A 23,427-nucleotide genomic window follows, 5' to 3' on the forward strand; every position below is an offset into this window, starting at 1 on the left:
TCTTTGTTAACTACTTCTCTCTTTACATTGCCGATGTCTCTCCCTTTTTTTTTTTTTTTTTTTTTGGTTAGACCTTCTTTAATTTGGTCCAACCACCTCCTTGTAGGATGTTTAACTGGTCATTTTCCAGGCTCCATCCTCTGTAAGTACTTCCTGGGAATCCTCATCTCCTGTGTTCACTTTACATGGCTAGAAGTGTAGAGACAAAATTATAATAAAGTTATACCGTAATTTAATTTTGGGTATAGATGTTTACTGCACAAGAGTGTACTGTAATCTTTCTGTCTCAGCTTTGCAACTGGGTGTGAAGTGAGTGCTGACGGTGAGGAGATCCACTGCGACTGTATCCCTGGCTATTACGGAGCAAGGTGCGAGGTTTGTGCTGCTGGCTACTATGGAACTCCAGAGATAGCAGGTATTATGACTCATAATTAAGTAAGCGATGTAGTTTCAAAACTGAAACACATTTCTGTGGCAGTTTGGACTGATGTTTCCACCACCCAGATTAATGGACAGGATATCTCATGGGTTTTTGCTATGTGACAGCAAATTGCTGGGAATTAACAAAGACTTTGCTCCTCATCCTCAAAGGAGAAACTTGACTGCAACTGTTCTAGAAATGCCAAAAGGTTTGAAATTAATCGACCATTGCTTTATTGATAAATGATACTCTGTTTATCACCAGATGGCTTACTGCGTGCTTTTATATTCAGGGAAGAAATTTGTGTTTCTCCATGTCTGTGCACCATGACTGATGTTTTTCATCCATGAGTTAGGAAACACACAATGATATGGTCATTAGGCTAATAAAAGATGCAGTGGGGGCTTATGAATGGCATTTCTGTAAAATTCAGGATCCTTATGGTGATTGTGCTGCTGGTGTTTTTATGAAGCCCCCTACACACACACAAGAACAGTGAAAAGAATGAAAATGAAGTGTGAATGAAAATAAGTGTGAAATGGGTGGTTAGAAAGGTGGCAAGAATATAAAGAAGGTTAAAGAAACCAGACAAAATGAAATAAATTATTGAAGAACACCTGAACATAGATAGTAATAGACATGATCCCCTTTGGGATTTTGACATGTAAAAAAAACTTTACGTTTTGTGGAGACATTGCTCTGTATCTTCAGAAGAAAGAACATGTCTGTCCACAACTTTCTCTAACAATGATGGCTTGAACTTGGAAAATACTTGACTGTTGGTCTATTGTAAGTGATAACTCCAGATGGCTCGCTGTGCACCACAAGACGCACAAACCAGTGATGATGTCATATTCCAGGATGGTTGGATCTCTTACCCACATAAAACACAATAAATTGAGAATCATAAAGGAAGCAGTGGAAATACTTAAGAATTCTCGATAAATATAATGGGGATACTTGCTATACTGGCTGGTTGAGACAGATATTAGTGTTCCTTGATGCGAGTCCCAACGGACTGACATGTTTAACCAATGTATACCTTGTCGCTAGTACAGGGGATTTCATCCATCCTAGGGTGTAGTAGTGGGGGCAAGTTTACCTTGTTTGTTCCTAAATGACTGCCAAGTTTTATGACTATTGCAGGGAATATGGGTGGAGACAGGTGAGGGACTGTCCTGTTGGGTTTTCATGACATCGTTGCACAAAGGAAGTCTGATTTTAGATGAAATGAGACACATTAGATAATCATTTCAATTTTCTTTTACACCATATACCTTCCGCCCTAATTATCCTAAGTCCACTGTAAAGTTACCATTATGTTGGGCATAAGATGCTCTATTCAGTGGTAAACACACTGTGGGTGGAATTTACATTCAGAAGTCAATTTTTGCACAGAAACTGGATGAAGATAGCAGAGAAAATATGAAGTTACTATGCAGTGTGGTAAAAAAAGAAACCAATAAATATCATCAAGGCACTTAGAGACGAATATGGAAAAGGAAAGTGACCTCATAGATGTCCTGAAGAAACATTTCAACCACCTGCTGAATGAGTCAGAAGCAACGAGAAACACACACAGCCAGATGTGGAACCCTGCTCGAACGAGCCCCCATAACCTCAGCAGAAAGAGATGCAGCATTAAGAACTATGTCTAAAGGAAATTCGCCAGGAGTTGATGAGGTGGATGTAGATATGGTCAAAGCGGCAGGGGTACAGGATCTGTAGTGGTGATGCATATTGCTGAATGCAGTGTGGAAGGACTGGAATAAAGGTGTTATCATTTTCTGTGCAAGAAAGGGAATGCAACAATCATCTATAAAGGGATAACTCTCCTGTCACATGGGCTGAAAATTCTCATAACTATAATTAGAAGAGGAGCAATATGGCTTCAGAAGTAACAGGTCAATTATACATCTTATATTCAGTGCTAGAATACTAATAACGGAGTATTGGGAGAAAGGCAAGAACTTGATCATGGTATTCTTGGATATTGAAAAGGCATACAACATTCTCAGGAGAGAAGATCTGGCAGTGCTTGGAAAGGAGGAAGGTGCCTAAAGAACTTGATTTCCAGGGACTGTACCAGCTGCATGCAAGTTGGAGAGGGGCACTCGTCTTGGTTTACGACCAAGAGTGGTACCCACCAGAGTATGCCACGCCCCACTGCTACTTGCCATAGTTATAGATAATGTAATGAAGAGCATTACAAAAATGTCAAGTGAACTCAACGCATTTGCATTTAGGGAGAAAGGGAAGGACGGACTCAAAATGTGGGAGGCCAGTTTCAAGATCAGTGAAACAAAGACTGTGATAATGGTAGTGAACAGAGATGACCAACCAGCAAGCATCAAACTAAAAGACCACCAATTGGGGAGTATGGACAATTTCTCACCTACCTCAGCAGTGTGTCTCCAGAGACAACGTAGCCACAAAAGAAATCTCCAGCAGGGTACAAAAGTGTTTTCCCTCTTCTATCAACAAGTGAGGACTCTTCTTTGGCAAGTTTAGATTCCAAACAAAGCAAAGTTAGCAATGTTTAACAGCTAGTTCATGCCAATCCTTCATGCACCTTCATGAAGACAGCAGGTGTCAGATGAAGTTCCTGAGGTCCATTATTCAGAAGACTAGGATGGACAAGTTAAGAAATGAAGAGGTGAGGCAGGAAGGTGGGATTTAGACATCTCTTTTAGGTAGACACAGTACATCTAAATTACAATGGTTCAGACACCTCATGACGATGGAGCCTACAAGAACAGCCCGAGTGACTTGGAAAGAGAGCTAGAAGGAAAACTCGAAGTTGCAAGACCTAGAACCTGCTGGATGGATATTGTCAGGACTGACATTGAGGTTAAGGGAAGGCCAATGGGTGATGTCATGACAAATGGGAATTTTATAGATAGAGGAGAGGGGAAGATGCTTATCAATAATATCAATAATATCTGGTAAACTGGAATTGTAAAGTAATGATGATGCTTATGATGAAGTGGATACAAAGCAAATAAATAACTTCTCACATCTTTTACCCTCATTTTTTACCCTAAGTATCATAGAACGACCATTGTGGTACCATCATCTGTGACTCAGAGAGAGCTTTCTAATGGCACCCCAAATGAGGGGTTAGAATTCATATTTAACTTGTTGAATCGCCTGTTTTTCAAAAGAAATTCTAACTTAAAAATTTTGACACCTCCCTTGTCATTTTATTCTTTTCGGATGTGAACCAGTTTGTAATATGAATGCAAGGCGACAAATGCTCCGTCTTTAGATATCTTAACCTTCTTCGTATGTCTTTTAGTTTCAATGTTGAATATGAAAATGAAACGAAAACCTACAACCTGTTTTCCAGTCTTTGGCTGGGTCAGGGATGTAATGAATGAACCATATACTGGCTAATAGTACAATGGGGTCGCCATTTCCAAGGAGTTTCAATGTTATTAATCACAAATGCCAATTTATTTTAAAAAAGCCCCTTCTCGTGTATATAACTGAGGCCTATTGAGAGCCATATTTTCCTTCTTACTTCACATTTCCAGTCAGATTGTACTTCAACCATTCAGATTGGGTCTATAAGGCTGAACGTGAGCACATGATTTCATTACACTAGGCTTCAAATGTATGTAAGCCTGATTTTATAGATGTAGTCATGTCATAACAGTTTATATTTTGTGCTTACAGTGAATTTTCTTGTAAGGATACAGAGCAAAATCTTCATAAAACACAAAGACATGATAAAAACCCAAAAGATACAATATGCACCTTCCTTTGGGTAAATTTCTTGCTGTCTGGCATCTTTTAAGACCAGTAGTAGTTTATGCAACATTGAAGAGCTAAGCTTCAAAACTTTGTTAAATGTTTTTCAGGAGAGTACTGCCAGGAGTGTGCCTGTTCCGGAAATATTGACCCAGATGATCCGGGATCATGTGACTCTGTGACTGGAGAATGCTTGCAATGCTTGAACAACACTTTTGGAGAGGCCTGCAGCCTTTGTGCCCCGGGCTATTACGGTGATGCCATCAACCAGAAGAACTGTCAGAGTAAGTATGTGATAAAGTGCATGTTACCTGTGTATTCTTTGTTGGTCTAGCTATCAATATTAGAGCTACTTGTGTACCAGCAATGGTATTCATACATTAACATGTGAGAGAAAGGACTCTTAAAAGAATGGTATATAGGTATTCCATTCTTCTTAATGTAGTCTTTTTCTCTGAATAGATTAATATGATGCCAGAAAACAAAGGAATTTTACTTTTCCTGTTTGGCTCCCATAGTATTGCTATGTCATTATATACAGTATCTCTGAACTTAAATACCATACCTAGTTTTAAGAAGTTCTGTGAAGTCATTTTCCCATGTTATCATAACAAATAAGTGGACAAGAAACAAACTAAAATTGAATTGAACCTACTAATGAATTTTGTATACCTAATGTGACATAAAAACAAAGATTAAAGCAAAAATTAGAAGTGTACAATGAGAATTATAATTTTATTTATAGTATTTTCCTAGGTTAAAGTGATATCAGTTGGAAAGAAATCTGAGAGAGACAGAGTGAGTTGATTATGCGGTTAGGGTTGCACAGCTGTGAGCTTGCATTCACGAGATAGTGAGTTTGAATCCCACAGTTGTCAGCCCTGAAGATGGTTTTCCATGGTTTCTCATTTTCACACCAGGCAAAGACTGGGGCTGTACCTAAATTAAGATCATGGCCACTACCTTCCCAGTCCTAGCCCTTTCCCATCCTTGTATCGCCGAAAATCTTCAATGTGTTAGTGCGATGTTAAGAAGGAAAAAAACCCTGAGAGAATTGAATGTCAGGCAGGAAATACAGAACTGGAACAGGAGGATCATTTCAAGTACTTGGCTTGTAAATTATCCCATGGTGTTAGTATAGTAAGTGAAATGAAATCAAGGTGTAAAAAATGGTAACACAGTGAAATTTCAGTTGAGATCAACAGTATTCTGTTAGAAAGAAGTCAGTTCTGTTGGTATTATCCTTACATTGGTCAGTTTTAAGACCAATTTAGCTGTACAGGAGTGAAAGCTGGGTAGACTCAAATTATCTTATTCATAACCTGGAACTAGCAGGTATGAAAGTAGTGAGAATGTTGGTGGTACAAACAGTGGGGGGGGGGAGGAGGCAATGAATGGAAGGAGGGTGCTAGGAATGACAAGATAACGTTTAAGTTAGGAATTAACTGGATGGATGAAGCTGTGCATATAAACTAGCTTTGGTGATGTAGTTATCTGAAACAAATGGAGGAGGTTTATGTTGCTTAGGAGAATAATGAACTTGGCCATGGAGGATAAGATAAGCAGAGGGTTAATAAATAACCAAGGGCCTTATCCATACTTAGTCATTGCCCCCAGGTAAGCTATGGTTCACTAATCAGGTATCCTGAGTTGGAGTTGAGGTAGAGTAGCCAGTTCCCTTCTATTCCTTCTCTAGCCAGAAGCACATGGGCTACCCAGTGGTTTCAACATGGCTATGTCTTGACAATGGTTAGATTCTGTTTTTAATGATTTAATAATTAAATATGTTGAACTGAATGGGGTCACAGAGCAAGGTGCAGATAGAGGATTGTGGAGGGCTTAGTAAATTCAGAGAGGTTTGTAGGCTGAATGCTGAAAGGCATAACGGTCTATCTTGAAGATCTGTATACAAGTTGGTCAGAAACAACGTGAACAGAGTACTGAATGTTAGAGGGTTGGTCACACTGATAAATAATTTAAAGAAAGTGTACCCTCGTAACTGATTACACAAACATAATTAAAATATAATAATAATAATGAATTTTATGAATTTAAAAACACAGAAAACACATTAGAACACCCACAAATTTCAGACTTGAAAGTACGTAAAACATAAAAACAACAGGTTGACAAATGTGACAACTACAAACGATGTGGGAAGCAGCATGGAACTCTACGAGGTCGATGGAGATTATCACTTGTGAAAAAGAATTGGTACAAGGTAATCATCCTTGGACAATTTCTTTTAATAAACTAACAAAAGCAAAATAAAAGGATGAATGAAAAATCTATAACCAAAACAACTCATAAGCTAAATGAATATAAGAATTGATTGCACCTGTAAATACGCGTTACATACAAAGCGACTTTCAGATTATACGAAATACAGGAAGAACTGAACAAAACTCAATTGCGCCTTCAGATATGCGCACGATATCAAAGAAATCTTTACATAATGGCTTTTAATGAGGGCTAATCCTATTTTAACAAATTGAGAAAACGGAAGATGTAAACTCTTAACACAGAAAGAATTAAAGGGGAGGTATACAGTCTTAACAGAGAGGCACAATTAAATTGCTTCCATATTAAAAACACTTCTATCAGGAGCGTAGATTTAACTCGCTTGTATTAAGTGAAGCTGGACTACGGGAGGCAAACCCGAGGGAAACTTAAATTACATGTTCGTTACAGGGTTTCTATAAAAAGGAAAAGGGAATTGCCTCCAAAGATTACATGGTGAATGCTTAGCTGAAAAGCTAAGTCATTTCGATGATTAAATGGCGAATGTGAATTTCGAGGGTAAACACCTGCACACTAAGGAAAAATTACATTTAAATTAAGTTAATGTCCAAAAAAAAAAAACAAGAAGAAATAGTGCTTGCCCTGAGACAGATATCCCATAACTGGATGGATGGAGATCGCATCCACCCTCTAGGCTGGTCAGAAGCAAAAGACGTGGATCCAACTTTTGCTCCCACGAAGGAACGGATGAGATCAAAAAGCTGGAAATGGTGCAACCACCTAGCTAACCAATCAGGATATGGAATTTACACCCAACTTTCACATTCACCAATTACAATATCTCTTATTTTAACCAATGAAAGTTGGTTATATCTCGCTGATTTAGAAAAGTCTTTTATGCAACAGGAAGCAACTGAAAATGTGCTTCTAAAAACGGCATGTGTACGTACACTCTGTTTTGTAAGTTAGATACATAATTTCAAAACTCACAACTACATGATAATTCAAACACAAAAGTTTTCCAAACATAATTTTTTTCAATGTTCAAAATGTTCTTAAGTCCAAAAACATAATTCTTCCAAATCAGATATCTTATACAAATAATTTTTTAAAACAACAAATGAATTTTTCAACACAATAATTGAAGAGCCTTCGATCATTTCCCCACTGCTGTCCCAAGTCCGGCCTCAGAAAGTAATTCAGTATCTTGCACCATTGACCTTTTATCAGCTGCTGAAGTTAGCCAATCGCAGCCCTTCGTGGGCGGATTCAAATGAGCTGTACAAGGCGGTGTTGTTAAATCTGCATGTGGCTTAGACCACATTGAGACCACCGTAGCGTTCTTGCTATGGGGCAGTCCTATCAGCAAGGAGATCTGTGTTCAAATCCCTCCCCTGGAGAAGTTTGTTTCCTTTATTGGCACTCTCAAGCCATGTGCAGATTTAGCAACACTCATTTGAAGTGTCCTGCGAAGCGATCTGATTGGCTAACTTCAGTAGCTGATAAAATGAGAACGGCGCAAGATATCGAATTATTTTTCCAATTATTTATCAGTATGACCAACCATCTAACAGTCATATACCCGGTCACGTTGTTCCTGACCACTCTGTATAATTATATAAACATATGTATGTATTGTTAAATCAAAATATATTTTATGCAACATAAAAACTTGGGAAGATCATTGGCAATGGTCTAACTTTCTTTTTAAACATATTTTCATTCAAGAGTAGTAGAACATTTTTAAGTCCTAAATTTACTGGTAAGACTGAATACTCATACACAACAGAGCACACGAACTAACTGTGTCTCATTCTTTCCAGGCTGTGTGTGCGACAAGTGTGGGACTGAGGAGTGTGACAGCTACACAGGGATCTGTAAGTGCCGAGAGAATGTGGTCGGTGACAAGTGCGATCGCTGTGAACTGGAGCACTATGGCTTCTCTTCCTGTCAGGTAATTACAGTTTACAGGATGAAAGTTAAAACTAAACAAATCTTTATACCGAGTAGAGTGCCTGCATGTGTTAACATGCTGTGGCTATGGGGCCAAGATCTGCGTTCGGGAGAGGAGTGAATTGGAATCTCACCATTGGCTGTCCTGAGTCTGGTTTTCTGTGGTTTCTAGTTTTAACTTCCAGGAAATTGCTGGGACAGTTCCTATTCATAGGCCACAGCTGATTGCTTCCATTTCTTTACCCAATTTTTTTCACCATTATTCCTTTCATCTTCATTGGCTCCCCAACTGAGATTGGCATCAGAAAGGGCATCTTGTATAAAAATGTGGCATATAATTTCACTTTGCCTCATCCCATACCCCGTACTAGGAAATGGGACTGAGGGGTAGACGTACATCCAATAGACAATGTGGTAGTATTTATTCCGCCCCTACGATCTAGAGGTTGCCAATCCGCCTCTGACCTGGAGGTTCGATTCCTGGTCAGGACAGGGACTTGTATCTGGATCTGAGTGGTGAATAGGGGCCCACTCAGCCTACATGAAAAAAACTGAGGAGCTAATATGATGGTGAAATAGCAGTCCCAGCCTAAAAAACCAAGAATAGCAGTAAGGAGTATTTGTTACGCTAACCAGACATCACCTCGTAATCTGCAGGCCTTCTGGGTGTGCAGCAATCACTGTTCTTCTACCTAAGTCTAGCACTACTTCCACTTACTTTTGCCAAGTTTCTGAGTTTCATATCCTAACCAAGTTCCTTGGAAAGTTGCAGCGTATAATGGAATAAACAAACTGACTGATGACAATCTGATATTTTTACTTGTTTGTTCCTTTCCATTACTCTTAATCTCTTCAGATTCCACCAGTATTACATTTCCCGAGGCTTAGGGAGTCTTTCACCTTTATGCTCTTCCCTTCCTTTTTTGCTGATACCTTCTTTCTTTCTCCTTCTAATTATGGTTCAAAATGGATGATTATTTCAGCACCCCCTTCAAACAATAATCACCAACACCATTACAAGGCCCCTAGTTGGGTCTGTTATTACTTCTACTTTCTTACGCTCATATCCTCGCTTTCATGTTACTGGGCGAGTTACCTATGAAGAACTGGTCATTCAAGTGTGAGCTCGCATTTAGGATATGGTTCGGTCAAACTCTGCCATTAGCAGCTCAGGGCAGTTTCCCACAATTTTCCATTTTTACACGAGGCAAATCTCAAAGGTGTACTCTATGAAGGTGATGTCCTTCCAAATCTTAGCCTTTTTTCCACCCCATTGTTGCCATGTACTTTATATATTAGTGCAATATTATACCTCTATTGAAAGAAAATATTTGACTTCCAGCTGCCTCTGAGGATCAGTGGGAGAGTGTTGACCTCTACATCCCATGGCAGTGGATTCAAACCTGGCAGAGGTAGTTGGATTTTTGAAAGCCGGAAAGAAGTCCATTTGACACTCCATGTCGTATGATGTTGGCATGTAAAAGATCTCTGGTAACACATTTGGTGTCTACTCAATAAAATTAACTAAAACTCGGCCAAAGACGCCCAAGAGCCATTTGGTTTATTCTGCCATCTGGTAGGCCTAGAGTAAAATTGAACATCGAAATTGAAGAGACAGCCAGATGGCGCTGAATTAAAATGTATGCACATGGTAGCTGGTAGCCGAGGCCATATGACGATTGTTGTTGCTGTTGTTGTTGTTGTTGTTTGCAAGCCCTAAGGCTTTCAATTTCATGCCTTTCATAGCCCTTTTGTTTCTTATGCTGATACCTTCATTCTTCAAACACTCAGAACTCTTCCTTTTTCTTTTCTCTTTAACGTTAAGAGGAGATGTTTGCCCAGTTGTACTTGACTTGTTCCAGTCTAATTGCAAGTATAGCCATTAGTAGGTTTTCGCAGATATTAGGAATTAGGAACAAACTAAACGTGGTGGTAGAAAGCTGAATGACATTCTATAAAGCTATTTAGTTAGGGTTATAATTCACTAAATGGCAGTACTACTGCTCAAGTCAATAATGTATGACATTTTCTGATTATCTCTGACATTGCTGTCTAAACAAGGCTGCACAACATGTAGATGTGCTAAGACATGACTGTAATTTGGGACATTTTGTGCAATGATAGTAGTTCAGAGGGGTATATTGTTTATTCATAGTATTTGGCATTAAAAATAACATCTGCCCCATTTAGCACGTATTTCTTTGTTTTTGCAACAAAAGTGCATATAACATGCACAGTCAACTTTTCTGATGTAATGAAAACAGGGTTTTCTAAACGAAGAAGATAGCCTGTTCGAGATGTGTTTGACATTTATATAGTTCCGGGAGAGATGGCGCAGGGTAGGCCAGTGCGAAAATCGCCCGCTAGATCGCTCGACCACTGCTTCTCGTGTGTACAGTGTGTACGTGAGAACAAAAGAATTTAAAAAAATACATATAGGTTATATAATATATTTTATACTAGCAAGATACCCGTGCTTCGCTACGGTATTATACTGAAATTTATAATTGAATGCTAATTGTTTTAGATATATAATCCACCGAAATTCGCGATCTGACTCGTTTTCTGCGAGAATCCGCCAAAATTCGCGATCTGACTCGTTTTCTAATAGATTACTGTTTGTTTCCTCACATTTTTCAATCTTTCTTTCCAGCAATCGATTTCGTACTTCCCGGGCTAGGTCCAGATATTCCACCCCGTCAGTTGGGTCCCTAAATCTTTGCCATCTTTTCCTATAAGCGTTTTTAATATGGATCAAATCCTTCAGGAGATCCGGCGTGGTGTCGTCTTAGGTGCCTTGGCGGTACTGAACCCGCGGCCGGACTGCATTCTTAGTCATTACCCATCCAGGACCATTTTCCAGGGGGGTCCGCACATTTGACAACGGTCCAGAACATTATTATTATTATTATTATTATTATTATTATTATTATTATTATTATTATTATTAAAAGATGTTCTGAACCCCACAGCAAGCTGCAAGATCGCTACTTGGCGGTAAATTACATCTGCTGCCAGTGTCATTGTTGCAATGTGACCAGCACCATCGTCGCGCGTAGGCAAGTGTGCGGGATTTCTGGCGATACCAATGACATACTTCCGTGCATTGTTGACCTTATTATAGAGGTGAACAATTTGACGGTCCATCTAATTCCTATCGTTTATTTCAAATGTGTTTAAATTTTTATTTACATGTCAGGAGGATCTACTGTAATCTAAGAACGTTCTCCGAAGGAAAAGATGGCTGTTGAAAACCAGCCCAGGAAAGATTAAAAATGATCGGTTTATGATCAGAATAAGTACATCGAAACTATATAGCCTGTTTCCAGTCATTCGACAGGGTCAGGAATGGAATGAATAAAGCCCCATCTAGCAGCGACAATAGGAATTGTGCCGGCTGCTGAAGGACACCTCTGGGGCAATGATCGTTGAATGACAAATGAAATGAAATATTGGACAGTGTTGCTGGAATGCATGATGAGAGAGAAAATCGAAGTATCCGGAGAAAAACCTGTCCCGCCTCCGTTTTGTCCAGCACGAATGTCACATGGAGTGACCGGGATTTGAACCACGGAACCCAGCTGCGAGAGGCCGGCGCGCTGCCGCCTGAGCAACGGAGGCTCCTTAAGTACATTATGAACAGTAAAATCAATTGATCTCACCTCCTTTTACACCCCACCGCCGTTAAGTTTATTTACACCCCCCCCCCCCCAAAAAAAAAATAGAAGACGTGTTTCTTTATGTTTAAAAGATATTCCAAACACCAATGTTCACATCTGTTACATTCAGTTTTGAGATATAAGTATCCCCATAAAAATAATTCACTTTATTTTCACTTCCTTTCACACTCCCCTCCCCCCCCACCCCGTAAGTGAATTTTCCGGCAAAATATACTTGTTTCCTTAATAGTAAAGGATCTTCTAAATAGTAATTATCACGACTCTAACTTCTTCAGTTTTTGATTTATGTGTCTTCATGAAAGGAATTCAACTCCTTTTCACTCCCGCCCCCCAAACGCGTTTTTCTTTGTTTAAGGAGATTCAAATACCAATTTTCACGTCCGTAACAACTTTAGTTTCTATTAGATGTATGTATTCTCATACAATTAATTCAATTAATTTTTCAATTCTTTCACCCCCCCCCCAACCCCTCTTCATTGGATTTTCCGAGAATACGTGTTTCTTTACTTTTAAAGCAGATTTCACGTCTGTAATATCTTCATTTTTGAGATATCAGTAGCCTAATTAAAAGAATTCAACACCATTTCAGTCACTTTTACCCCCCCCCCTTCCACCCAAGTGGTATTTCCGAAAGCTGAAAATACACGTTTCTTTATTTTTAATAGAGATAAAAATACCATTTTTCACTTCTGTAACATGTTAAGTTTTTGAGATATACTGTAGAAATTCGCTTTTTAAAATTTCACCCCTTTTTATTTCCCCTTACATGGAGTTTCCGAAAACAAATCACCTATCTTTCTTTACATTTACAGGAGATTCCAAATACCCACTTTTTACGTCTATAACATTTTACGTTTCTCAGATATTCTGTAGATATAGTCTTTCAAAAAATTTACCCCAGTTTGTCACTCCTGTTTAACCCCCATTAATTGGATTTTCCAAAAACAAAAAAATACGCGTTTCCTTATTTTTAAAGGAGCTCCCATATACAAATTTTCAGTTCCATAATATTTTCAGTTTCTGAGATATATGTATCCTCATTAAAGGCATTCATCCCATTATTCACCCATTTACACCCCTCCTATTGGGATTTAAAGAAAGCAAAAAATACGTGTTCTTGTATTTTTAAAGAAGATTCTAAATACCATTTTTTTACATCTGTAAACTTTTAAAGTTTTAAGATGTAGACACACTCATTTTAAAAATTCACCCCCCTTTTCACCCTCCATTATTTGGATTTTCCAAAATCAAAAAAATACCTGTTTCTTTATTTTTAAAGTAAATCCCAAATACCAATTTTCAGGTCTGTAATATCTTCAGGTTCTGAAATATAAGTAGCCTCATTAAAGGCATTCAACCGCTTTTTCACCCTTTTCCACCCTTCCAATTGGAATTTTCCGAAAACAAAAAAATACGTGTTTCTTTATTTTTAAAGGAGATTCTAAATGCCAATTTTTACATCTGTAAACTTTAAAAGTTTTGAGATATAGATAGACTCATTTTAAAAATTCACCCCCTTTTCACACCCCCCATTAATTGGATTTTCCAAAAACAAAAAATATGTATTTCTTTATTTTTAAAGGAGATCCTAAACACCAATTTTCAGGTCTGTAATATCTTCAGTTTCTGAGATATAAGTATCCTCATGAAAGTCATTCAACCAAGTTTTCACCCCTCCTATTGGGATTTTCCGAAAACAAAAAAATACGTGTTTCTTTGTTTTTAATGAAGATTCTAAGTACCAATTTTTACATCTGTAAACTTTAAGAGTTTTGAGATATAGATGCACCCATTTTAAAAATTCACCCCCTTTTCACCCTCCCATTAATTGGATTTCCCCCAAACAAAAAAATACGTGTTTCTTTATTTTTAAAAGAGATCAAAAGTACCAATTTTCATGTCTGTAATATCTTCAGTTTCTGAGATATAAGTACCGATATCCCGATTAAAGGCATTCAACCCCTTTTTCACCCTTTTGTGCCCCTCCTATTGGGATTGTCTCAAAACAAAAAAATACGTGTTTCCTTATTTTTAAAGAAGATTCTAAATACCAATTTTCACATCTGTAAACTTTTAAAGTTTTGAGATATAGACACACTCATTTTAAAATTTAACCCCCCTTTTCACCCCCTTAGCGACGGAATATCCAAAAATCCTCTCTTAGCGAGCACCTACATCTTAATATGAATATATCTCCAAAATTTCATTTCTTTATGTCCAGTAGTTTTGGCTCGGCGATGATGAATCAGTCAGTCAGTCAGTCAGTCAGTCAGGACAAGCTACTTTATATATATAGATTTTATTGACAAGCTGATCGGAGAATGGAAACACATTTTACACCTAAATGTACGATCAGCTTGTTAATAAAATATAAAATATATTATATAACCTATATGTATTTTTTAAAATTCTGGATGTCAGATGGTGCGAGTGATTTCGCCTGAAATCCTGGATATTTCTGGCTAGTACGTCTTCTTTACCTTCAAAGTTTTGCTATGGCATGTTATAAAAGCCCACTGACTGGGTTGTTCAAGCTAAATTAACCTTGCATTGGCACAGGCGGGTGACTAGGTTAGACAACGACTATGCTGGTGTGATATATGCCATGTTCGTCCAACATAATTCCTGGGGCAGCGGTGCGCCACCTCACCCCAATGTCGGGTGAGATGGCGCGCTACATTTCTGGGAGAGATGGCACGGCATTCTTTGAATTTCCATTTAGGTGTAAAATGTGTTTCCATTCTCCAATCAGCTTGTTAATAAAATATAAAATATATTATATAACCTATATGTATTTTTTTAAATTCTGTGTGAAATTATACTAATTATGAAGAAGAGGAAGCAGCTTCAGCCTAATCGAAATTTGTGGTACATGTCTTTAATGAAACTTTAAAGCGTAATGTCTCCAACAAAAGAGAAATCTCAGTGAACGAAAAGAACAAAGTGCAAAGAAAAATTGCAACCACTGCCACAACGGGAAAGAGTAGGAAAGGAGAAAAACCTCATTCCAATGAAGCAGCCAAAATGATTCAAGATGGGCAAAATAATGCAAAATCCGATGATTGGAACAAGTGTGTGGAGAACTATTATTTGACAAAAAAGGATGATGATTGGATTAAGTGCACCGTCTGCAACAAGTGGGTGCATGAATTGTGCTCAGTGTATAAGAACTTGTGTAATAACTGTGGACGAGAGAGAGTAAGCAAAAACATATCCTAAAATGACTGAGGGATAAATCTTGTAGTTTAAATAATTAATTGATTTATTAATGACCAAGGAATAATAGACAAGTGAATGTAAATAAGGTAAATAAGTGTATTAAGCCTGTAATCATAGTTTACTTCTTAATTTTTCGCATCTTAGCATATCAAGTACATAACACCATCTCACCCGGACACTACGGGAGAGATAGCGCAGGTGACACTTTAAAATAAACGATCTCTTTCTGTAATCTACTTACATTAAGACCATTTTCTTCAAAAGGCAGTGAGGAGAGATCTAATGAATGACGTGTAGCATAAAAATAAGCTAATCGAAATGTTGACGAAGACTTGCTGCATGATCATTACAAAATGTGCGCCATCTCTCCCCGACTTACTCTATAGCAAATTAATCACGAAAGTCAACCCAATCTAATGCAAAACATAGCTCAGAAATAACCATAATGGGTGCAGAAAAAATTTGAAAAACTACAAAAATAAACCCCAGACCAGAGTAATTGGTGTAAATTTCAAAGTCCAGACCAAAATGTGATATAACAATGATTAGTACCACCTGTAGTTGGCTCACTGTGGCATAAGAGGAATTACAAAATAGTTGACCTGATGGTCTTTAGGTTTATGCCTTATGAAATGAGACATACCGCAGGAAAATGAAACATAACGTTTCATGAAGACCTTGCTCTGTTTCCTCAGAGTTAAACCACTACCAACAATGCAAACAAGCTTGTAATTTTACATGGCTGCCATAGGACCTCAGTATTATGGAGATTCCAAACCTCAGGGACATGACTATTCATATAAAAATCCCAGATGCATTAGCCAGGATTTGAATCGTAGCCACCTTAGAGAGAAGCCAGTGACAGTACCTTTCAGTCATCATGCCCCTTTCCCCCCTACCCCCTCCTACTTCCGGAAGACCTTCACTCTGTGTTACTCTGGGCCATGAAAGCATTGATCAGTACACAGTACAGTAGAACCTGGATTATCCAGTCATAATGAAGGGAAGGGGAGGAACAGTTAATCTGTTCGACTTGTTCTTACCATATTTTTATGTTCCTCTCAGGAAGTCTAATTTTCTTCTGAACTGCAGTTCTTTTTCTGATGTCCATTCAAATTCTCTGGAGTAAAATAATGTCCAAGAATTACGTGTCATCTCCTGGCTCTATAGAATGCATGAGGGTTTTCACTGATTCAAGAACAGAGTAATAAATAAGTTACAAGATTGTGAGCTACTGCAAAATGACCTCGATAATGTTGTGAGATGGACAGTAGGCAATGGTATGATGATAAACGGGGTTAAAAGTCAGGTTATGAGTTTCACAAATAGGAAAAGTCCTCTCAGTTTTAATTACCACATTGATGGGGTGAAAGGTCCTTATAGGGATCACTGGAAGTATCTAGGTGTTAATATCAGGAAAGATCTTCATTGGGGTAATCACATAAATGAGATTGTAAATAAAGGGTACAGATCTCTGCACTTGGTTATGAGAGTGTTTAGGGGTTGTATTAAGGATGTAAAGGAGAGGGCATAAAAATCTCTGGTAAGACCCCAACTAGAGTATGGTTCCAGTGTACGGGACCCTCACCAGGATTAGTTGATTCAAGAATTGGAAAAAATCCGAAGAAAAGCAGCTCGATTTGTTCTGGGTGATTTCTGACAAAAGAGTAGCATTACAAAAATGTTACGAAGTTTGGGCTGGGAAGACTTGAGAGAAAGGAGATGAGTTGCTCGACTAATTCCCTATGGGAATCAACATCTATATCATTTGATGGCCAGGCAGACATCAATTTTTTGTTAATGGTTATGAATTTCATGTTTTTGGTCCGTATTGAACTGAGAATAATATATAAGTAATAATAATAACAACGAAAACGTTTCCACCTTTTCAATACTAAAATATATTCACAAAATTATAAATTACACGGTACTAGTTTCGACCCACCTTAAGCCCTCTTCCTAAGCCATATATAATTTTATATATGTCATTTCAATACAAGAACTTACTGATTTCCATGATTATAATTTTTACAACACCCCATTTATACTTTATTCTTTGTTAAAAACCTCTTAGTATGTATATTCCTTGTATTATTAACTATTACCATAATAACATCTCATTTCATCTACCACATTCACTTGTTATTCTTTAAAATAACATTTTCTTAGGATTTCGCCAAAAGTGATCTTTGCTCCAATACGGCTGATGATGACCCCTAGATGGGTCGAAACTAGTACCGTGTAATTTATAATTTTGTGAATATATTTTAGTATTGAAAAGGTGGAAACGTTTACGTTGTTATTATTATTACTTATATATCAATTTTTTGGTTATGAAACAGTCTCTCATAGTGTATTGGCACTGCTGGTGGCTCCAAGTAGCCTACGCAGTGGCCTCCACGGTTTGCACTAGCCATGCGTCTTGGTTGGTGTGCTATTTACCAACAGATGAGCGCAACTTGGCACACTGGGGTGAAATGCTGGTAACCAGGAATGGGTTAGCTGGAAAATTTATAATGTCCAATAACGGACCTTTTATATTGGTATTATATTGAGCTATCAGTGGAAAGATGGCGTGGAATGACATAGACAAATACGTTTGAGTGGTGTCTTTAAAAGAAGGAAAGATCGCAATATGAAGATAAAGTTAGAATTCAAGAGGACAAATTGGGGCAAGTATTCATTTATAGGAAGGGGAGTTAGGGATTGGAATAACTTACCAAGGGAGATGTTCAATAAACTCCCAATTTCTTTGCAATCATTTAAGAAAAGGCTAGGAAAACAACAGACAGGGAATCTGCACCTGGGTGACTGCCCTAAATTCAGATCAGTAGTTACTGATTGATTGAACAGTTTAAAGAAGAATATGGGATCATGGCCACTGCTTATGGCCACCACTTTGTCATTTTTTAATCTTTCAGTTATTATAACTTTTGTTTCATTGTCCAACACTTTGCATTTTGTCTTGAAGACATTGTGTCACAGAAGACCCTCATATTGAAAGTAAAAACTGAAGCTAAATTTGACAACCTTGTGATTTACTTTTGAAAACTTTTGTGCATGGATGGTGACGGTAGTAGATTGGGCTCATCATGAGTAGCCAATAAGGCTCCTGCTCCCTTGACTGAATATGAACTGCAGCCTTGCACAGGCGTCTGGAATAATTTACCAATGGAGATGTTCGATGAATTTCCAAATTCTTTGCAGTTATTTAAGAAAAGACTCTGTAAACAACAGACAGGGAATTTGCTACCTGGACGACTGTCCTAAATGCAGATCAGTGGTGACTGATTCATAACTCTTCTTGGCTGCTTTGCACTGTATCTTTATAACAGATGTAAAGCTTTATTATATTCTAGCAGGCACAAATAATTTTAGCTAGAATTATTGATTGTTTAAAAAATGGAAAGACCATTGGATAATCCAACAATTGTTTTATAGAGAAACAGCCAACGATTGGGTAATTGAGAGATTGATAATCAAGGTTCTACTCTAATTAGTACTAATGCACAGACTCATAAACTTATACCTAATGAAACTTCTGATTTGGTTATCTTTCCAGGGCTGTCTTTCTTGCGATTGTAAAGAAGCATCTGAGAGCAACCAGTGCGATGATAATACCGGGCAGTGTCGCTGCAGACCTGGAGTCACAGGCAGGTCATGTGATCGTTGTATCCCTGGCTTCTGGAACTATGGAGAATTCGGCTGTGTTTGTGAGTACTATTTTATTTTAACTAGCTTGTTACTTAATTTCATAATTGAACATACTAAACACATTCTACAAGAATTACTGAAGAAGCAGAGTTGTGAGGTTTGATGTTATGGACAACAATAATTCACAACAGCTGTCTGAGTGTGAGTCTTTTCTCAGGTTGTTCCAAACATGTGACGGAATATTTTCAGAGATGATTTTGTTAGAAACATTGAGCAAAAGTTCAGATACATAAATATCATCATCATCATCATCATCATCATCATCATCATCATCATCATCATCATCATCATCATCATCATCATCATCATCATTTCCTCTTCTCCAGGTATAATTGGGTTCATATTCATTCCTGGTTCTGCTCCATTATACTCTATCTTTCCACTTATGCACATCCATCACCGTATTTCAATATTGATTTGCACTTGTTTGTTCCTTTCCATTACTCATATTCCAGTCTAGATGCTGTTGCTTTATGCTGTTGTCATCATCATCATCATCATCTAGAGCACTTTCCAACCACAGGCTGGATCTGCTTGGAACATAAGCCTCTCCATCGTTTTCTCTCCATCCACCACTTCTCTTCTCTCACTCTCGTCCAGTTCTCTCCTCTTGCCTCGATGCTCTTCTTTACACCTTTCAGCCTTATGTCCCGTGGTCTTCCTCTAGGTCTCCTCCCGTTTAACTCCATCTCTAACATCTTTCTTGGTATCCTTTCTTCTCCCATTCTCTTAACATGTCCATATCACTGTAGCCTTGATTTTTCTATCTTTTCCTGTAGGGGCACCTCATTTGCCATGTCCCGAACTCTCTCATTTCGTACTCTGTCCATTCTTGTTAAACCTATTCGACACCTTTGAAACTTAATTTCCACTGCTTGCATTCTACTTTTATCCCTTTCCTTCATCACCTACGTTTCTGATCCATGTCAAAATTGGCACAAAATAAGTCTTGTAGACAATTCCATCATAACTCTGTTGTACATCCCTATTGGATATCAATCCTCCCACATTCTCAAAGAATCCATTTGCACACCTTCCTCTTTCATTGATTTCCATCCTGTTTCCTCCATTTTGTTCAATTACACTTCCCAGGTATTTAAAGCTTTCAGCTCTTTTCAACTGCCCCCCTCCTAATGTCATGCCATTATACGCTTCATGCTGTCCTGAATCAAATCCATCCACCGTAATCTGAATCTTCCTTGGTCTTTGTTTTCTTTCATTTATAATTCCATACTTTGTTTCGGCATTCTTACTTCATGAGTTAATTTAATATGTCCAAATTAACCACTCTTCATTGTAAACTATTTAGAAGTGGCTATATAACCATCAGGTGTCCAGCTGGAACTTCGCCATCCTTTGATATTAGCACAGGAGTTCACCAAGGTTGAGCTCTGTCACCACTTCTATTTACTCTCTCTGTATGGAACCAAAAAATGTTGAGTCACCTCACCTGCAGTTTCTTTCTTGTACTGGCATAATCCTTGCATCCGAGAATATCATGGAAATGCAGCGGCAATACAGCAGTGAAGATCCATCTTGAAACCAATAGAATGGAGCTGAATAGTCGGGGAAATGGAGTACATGGAGAGTGGACCCTAGACAAATGACACCATCAGCATTGATGAAGACGACCTCAAGAAGACCATAAAATATAAGTACCTTGGCTAAGTTGTTACTCGTGATGGGGATATCCTCCCAGATGTCTGTAACAGGGTCAGTGCACCATGAATGAAATGCTAATGAACATCAAAATATGAGCAACATCTCCATGTAATGGAAATCGGAATGCTTCTTTGGAGCCTTGGGCTCACACAGCAAGAGTGTATGAAGAACAAAAGTGTCCATCGGCAACTGGGTGTTACACTGGTTGTGAAGAAAATGAGGGAGGTGAGGCTGAGATGGTAACATTTTGTTACCGAGCTGGATAGCTGCAGTCGCTTAAGTGCGGCCAGTATCCAGTATTCAGGAGATAGTGAGTTCGAACCCCACTGTCGGCAGCCCTGAAGATGGTTTTTCATGGTTTCCCATTTTCACACCAGCGTGTGGTTGCAATGAGGACTACTCTGTCGGTGTTGGCTGTATCTTAATTAAGGCCACGGCTGCTTCCTTCCCACTCCTAGCCCTTTCCTATCCCATCGCTGCCATAAGACCTATCTGTGTTGGTGCGATGTAAAGCAGCTTGCAAAAACATTTTGTTGTGTAGGTAGATGGAAACTTGTATGTGATTGTGCAGTTTTTGATCTGGCAATTTTCCTTCCAGCGTGTGGTTGCAATGAGGACTACTCTGTTGGTGTTGGTTGTAACGCCACGACCGGTCAGTGTCACTGCTTGCCAGGAGTCATTGGTGAGAAGTGCGATCACTGTCCGTACCGCTGGGTGCTGATCGAGAACGAAGGTTGCTTCGAGTGTGACAACTGTATCCACAGTCTGCTGGATGTTACAGACAGGCTTGCAGGAGACATTAATCCTATTGTTGAGGAGTTTAAGGTCAGTGTGTTATAAGAGTTGTCTCAGAAATTTGTTGTGTTATACTTAATAGAGGAAGGAACTTTTCTGAGATTTTCTATAGATTATGGAAATATTAGATAGTAACAACTGCTGTGATTCTTTTGGCTGATTCTCATTGACAGTTTGTGATTTCTCTTCAGAAAAAACACACCTAGGGTGGTTGTCCTTAAATCTTTTCTCAGCCTTCCCAGCACAGTTTAGGTAACCCTGTACTATTATGATATTATGTATATTATTACTTCTCACTGGCAAACCCATCCTGGCACTAAAAAAATGGCCCTTCAACAAGGGATTTTTTCTTTCTTCTGGATTTCTGTTGGGGTTACCATGTAGTGCATGGCAAAAATCTATGAAATGCCACACAAATATGCCTGCTTTTTCTCTTGCTTTCATTGTGGAATTCTGTGATCATGGTGGACTCATAAGAAACTTGCATCATCACACTGCCATATCAGTCATTGCCACTGCCAACACCTTGAAGGAGAAGGGCTCTCTGATATTCACAGCAGTCGGTGGACTGGATATATCACTGATCCTATTATCATCCTAAACTATAATTATCTGTCTCAGCACTGAACTCATTTGGTTCTTTCATTTTCAACATTGAAGTATGAAAGGGGCCAATATAGTTATACTTATAAGCTTTTTATACTTTTCCATTTATTGAGAAAGTTGTTGGCACCAAGAATTGTGTCTATGAGTCAACTGTTGAATCCTTTCAAGAAAGGAACCTAACGATTGTGATTGCCTTAATCTGTTAGCTTGGAGTGCCGAGCACTGTTCGTCATGCAATAAACATCGCGAACAGTGGAGTGACGAGCACTGATCGCACAGTATGTGCATGCACTGTTCTGTGATCTATCGGTTACGATCGAAGCTGTTTGTGTTTTAACTAATTTCTCCTTGAAGCAGAAGGTTTGAGCTTTCGAACTATATATCTTGATTTCCATTTTGATAGTGTTTTGTCACTGAACTTTGAATGATATTTCAAGGAATATCCACTAGGGGCAAGCACTATTTTCGTCTGTCTGAGGACCACTATGCACACTTCTTGCATTAAACCTTCATTTCCTCTTGGGGAAGAACCTGACTGTCAACATAATCATAAATTTTTATCTATTCAGGGATCTCTTGAGACTGTTTTTTCATGTCCTTTTTCCTTATCACATGTTGTATTGCATTCTATCGGTCATGAGAGAAGATGGCTTCGACAAGCAAGTGTAGGTTATCCAGCGTGGAAATAGAGGATGTTTTAGAACAGTTGGGTTGTTGTGGCGAAAGTTTGTTAGATTCAGATGGCAATTTGAGTGATGTGGATAACATCACTGTACGCGAAGTTTTTGGTTTGGAATCGGATATGAGTGATAGTGCACAGAATGGTAATGTGCATGTCATGGCTAATACATTTTGATGGGAAAACGTGTCTAATTATGTGGGTCAAATAGAACAGTTTATAGAGAACTCGGGACCTCAGAATGAAGCAGTTGGGAAATGTGATGATGTGAAGGTTTTCAAGATGTTCTTTACGGACAAGTTAATGGAACTAATAGTTCGTGAAAGAAATTTATATGCTGAGCAAATAATCCGATCTAGGGGCTTATTACCACTTCGTTTCAGAATGTGGGATTTCAATTTCAAAGTTCTTGCTGCATCTGCATTTTATTACTGCATTCTTTTCGTGATTGTAGACACTGCTTGTGAATTGTTTCCAGTTGTAGGTGTGTTCTAAACATTCAGCAAGAGTGGGCCAGTCTATTTAGGTACATACATTTTTAGACTGAGGAACCTCGGACTTGTTTATTATTACGTAAGTCTCTGTACCGTATACAAAAAGGGAATTATTATCTTTCTTACAATTTCTGCTCTATTCATCTTGAGGTTCAAAGGTATCTGGATTCAAGACGCGAATACAACACTAACTTACATATTTAAACATTT

The 23,427-nt window shown here is 38.4% G+C and overlaps 1 protein-coding gene across 1 annotated transcript in view; it reads left to right on the forward strand.

Annotated features, from left to right (window-relative positions):
* The window catches only part of LanA (laminin subunit alpha), a 389,558-nt gene that overhangs the window by 219,510 nt on the left and 146,621 nt on the right, over window positions 1–23,427 (forward strand). Inside the window, exons 30-34 of the mRNA XM_067152600.2 lie at window positions 291–415; window positions 4,285–4,458; window positions 8,239–8,369; window positions 18,830–18,980; window positions 21,242–21,468. Coding sequence (XP_067008701.2) covers window positions 291–415; window positions 4,285–4,458; window positions 8,239–8,369; window positions 18,830–18,980; window positions 21,242–21,468 — 808 coding nt within the window. The remainder of the gene's footprint in view (window positions 1–290; window positions 416–4,284; window positions 4,459–8,238; window positions 8,370–18,829; window positions 18,981–21,241; window positions 21,469–23,427) is intronic.

Source organism: Anabrus simplex, chromosome 8 (genome assembly GCF_040414725.1).
Source record: "Anabrus simplex isolate iqAnaSimp1 chromosome 8, ASM4041472v1, whole genome shotgun sequence".
In the NCBI taxonomy this organism is placed as follows: Eukaryota; Metazoa; Arthropoda; class Insecta; order Orthoptera; family Tettigoniidae; genus Anabrus; species Anabrus simplex.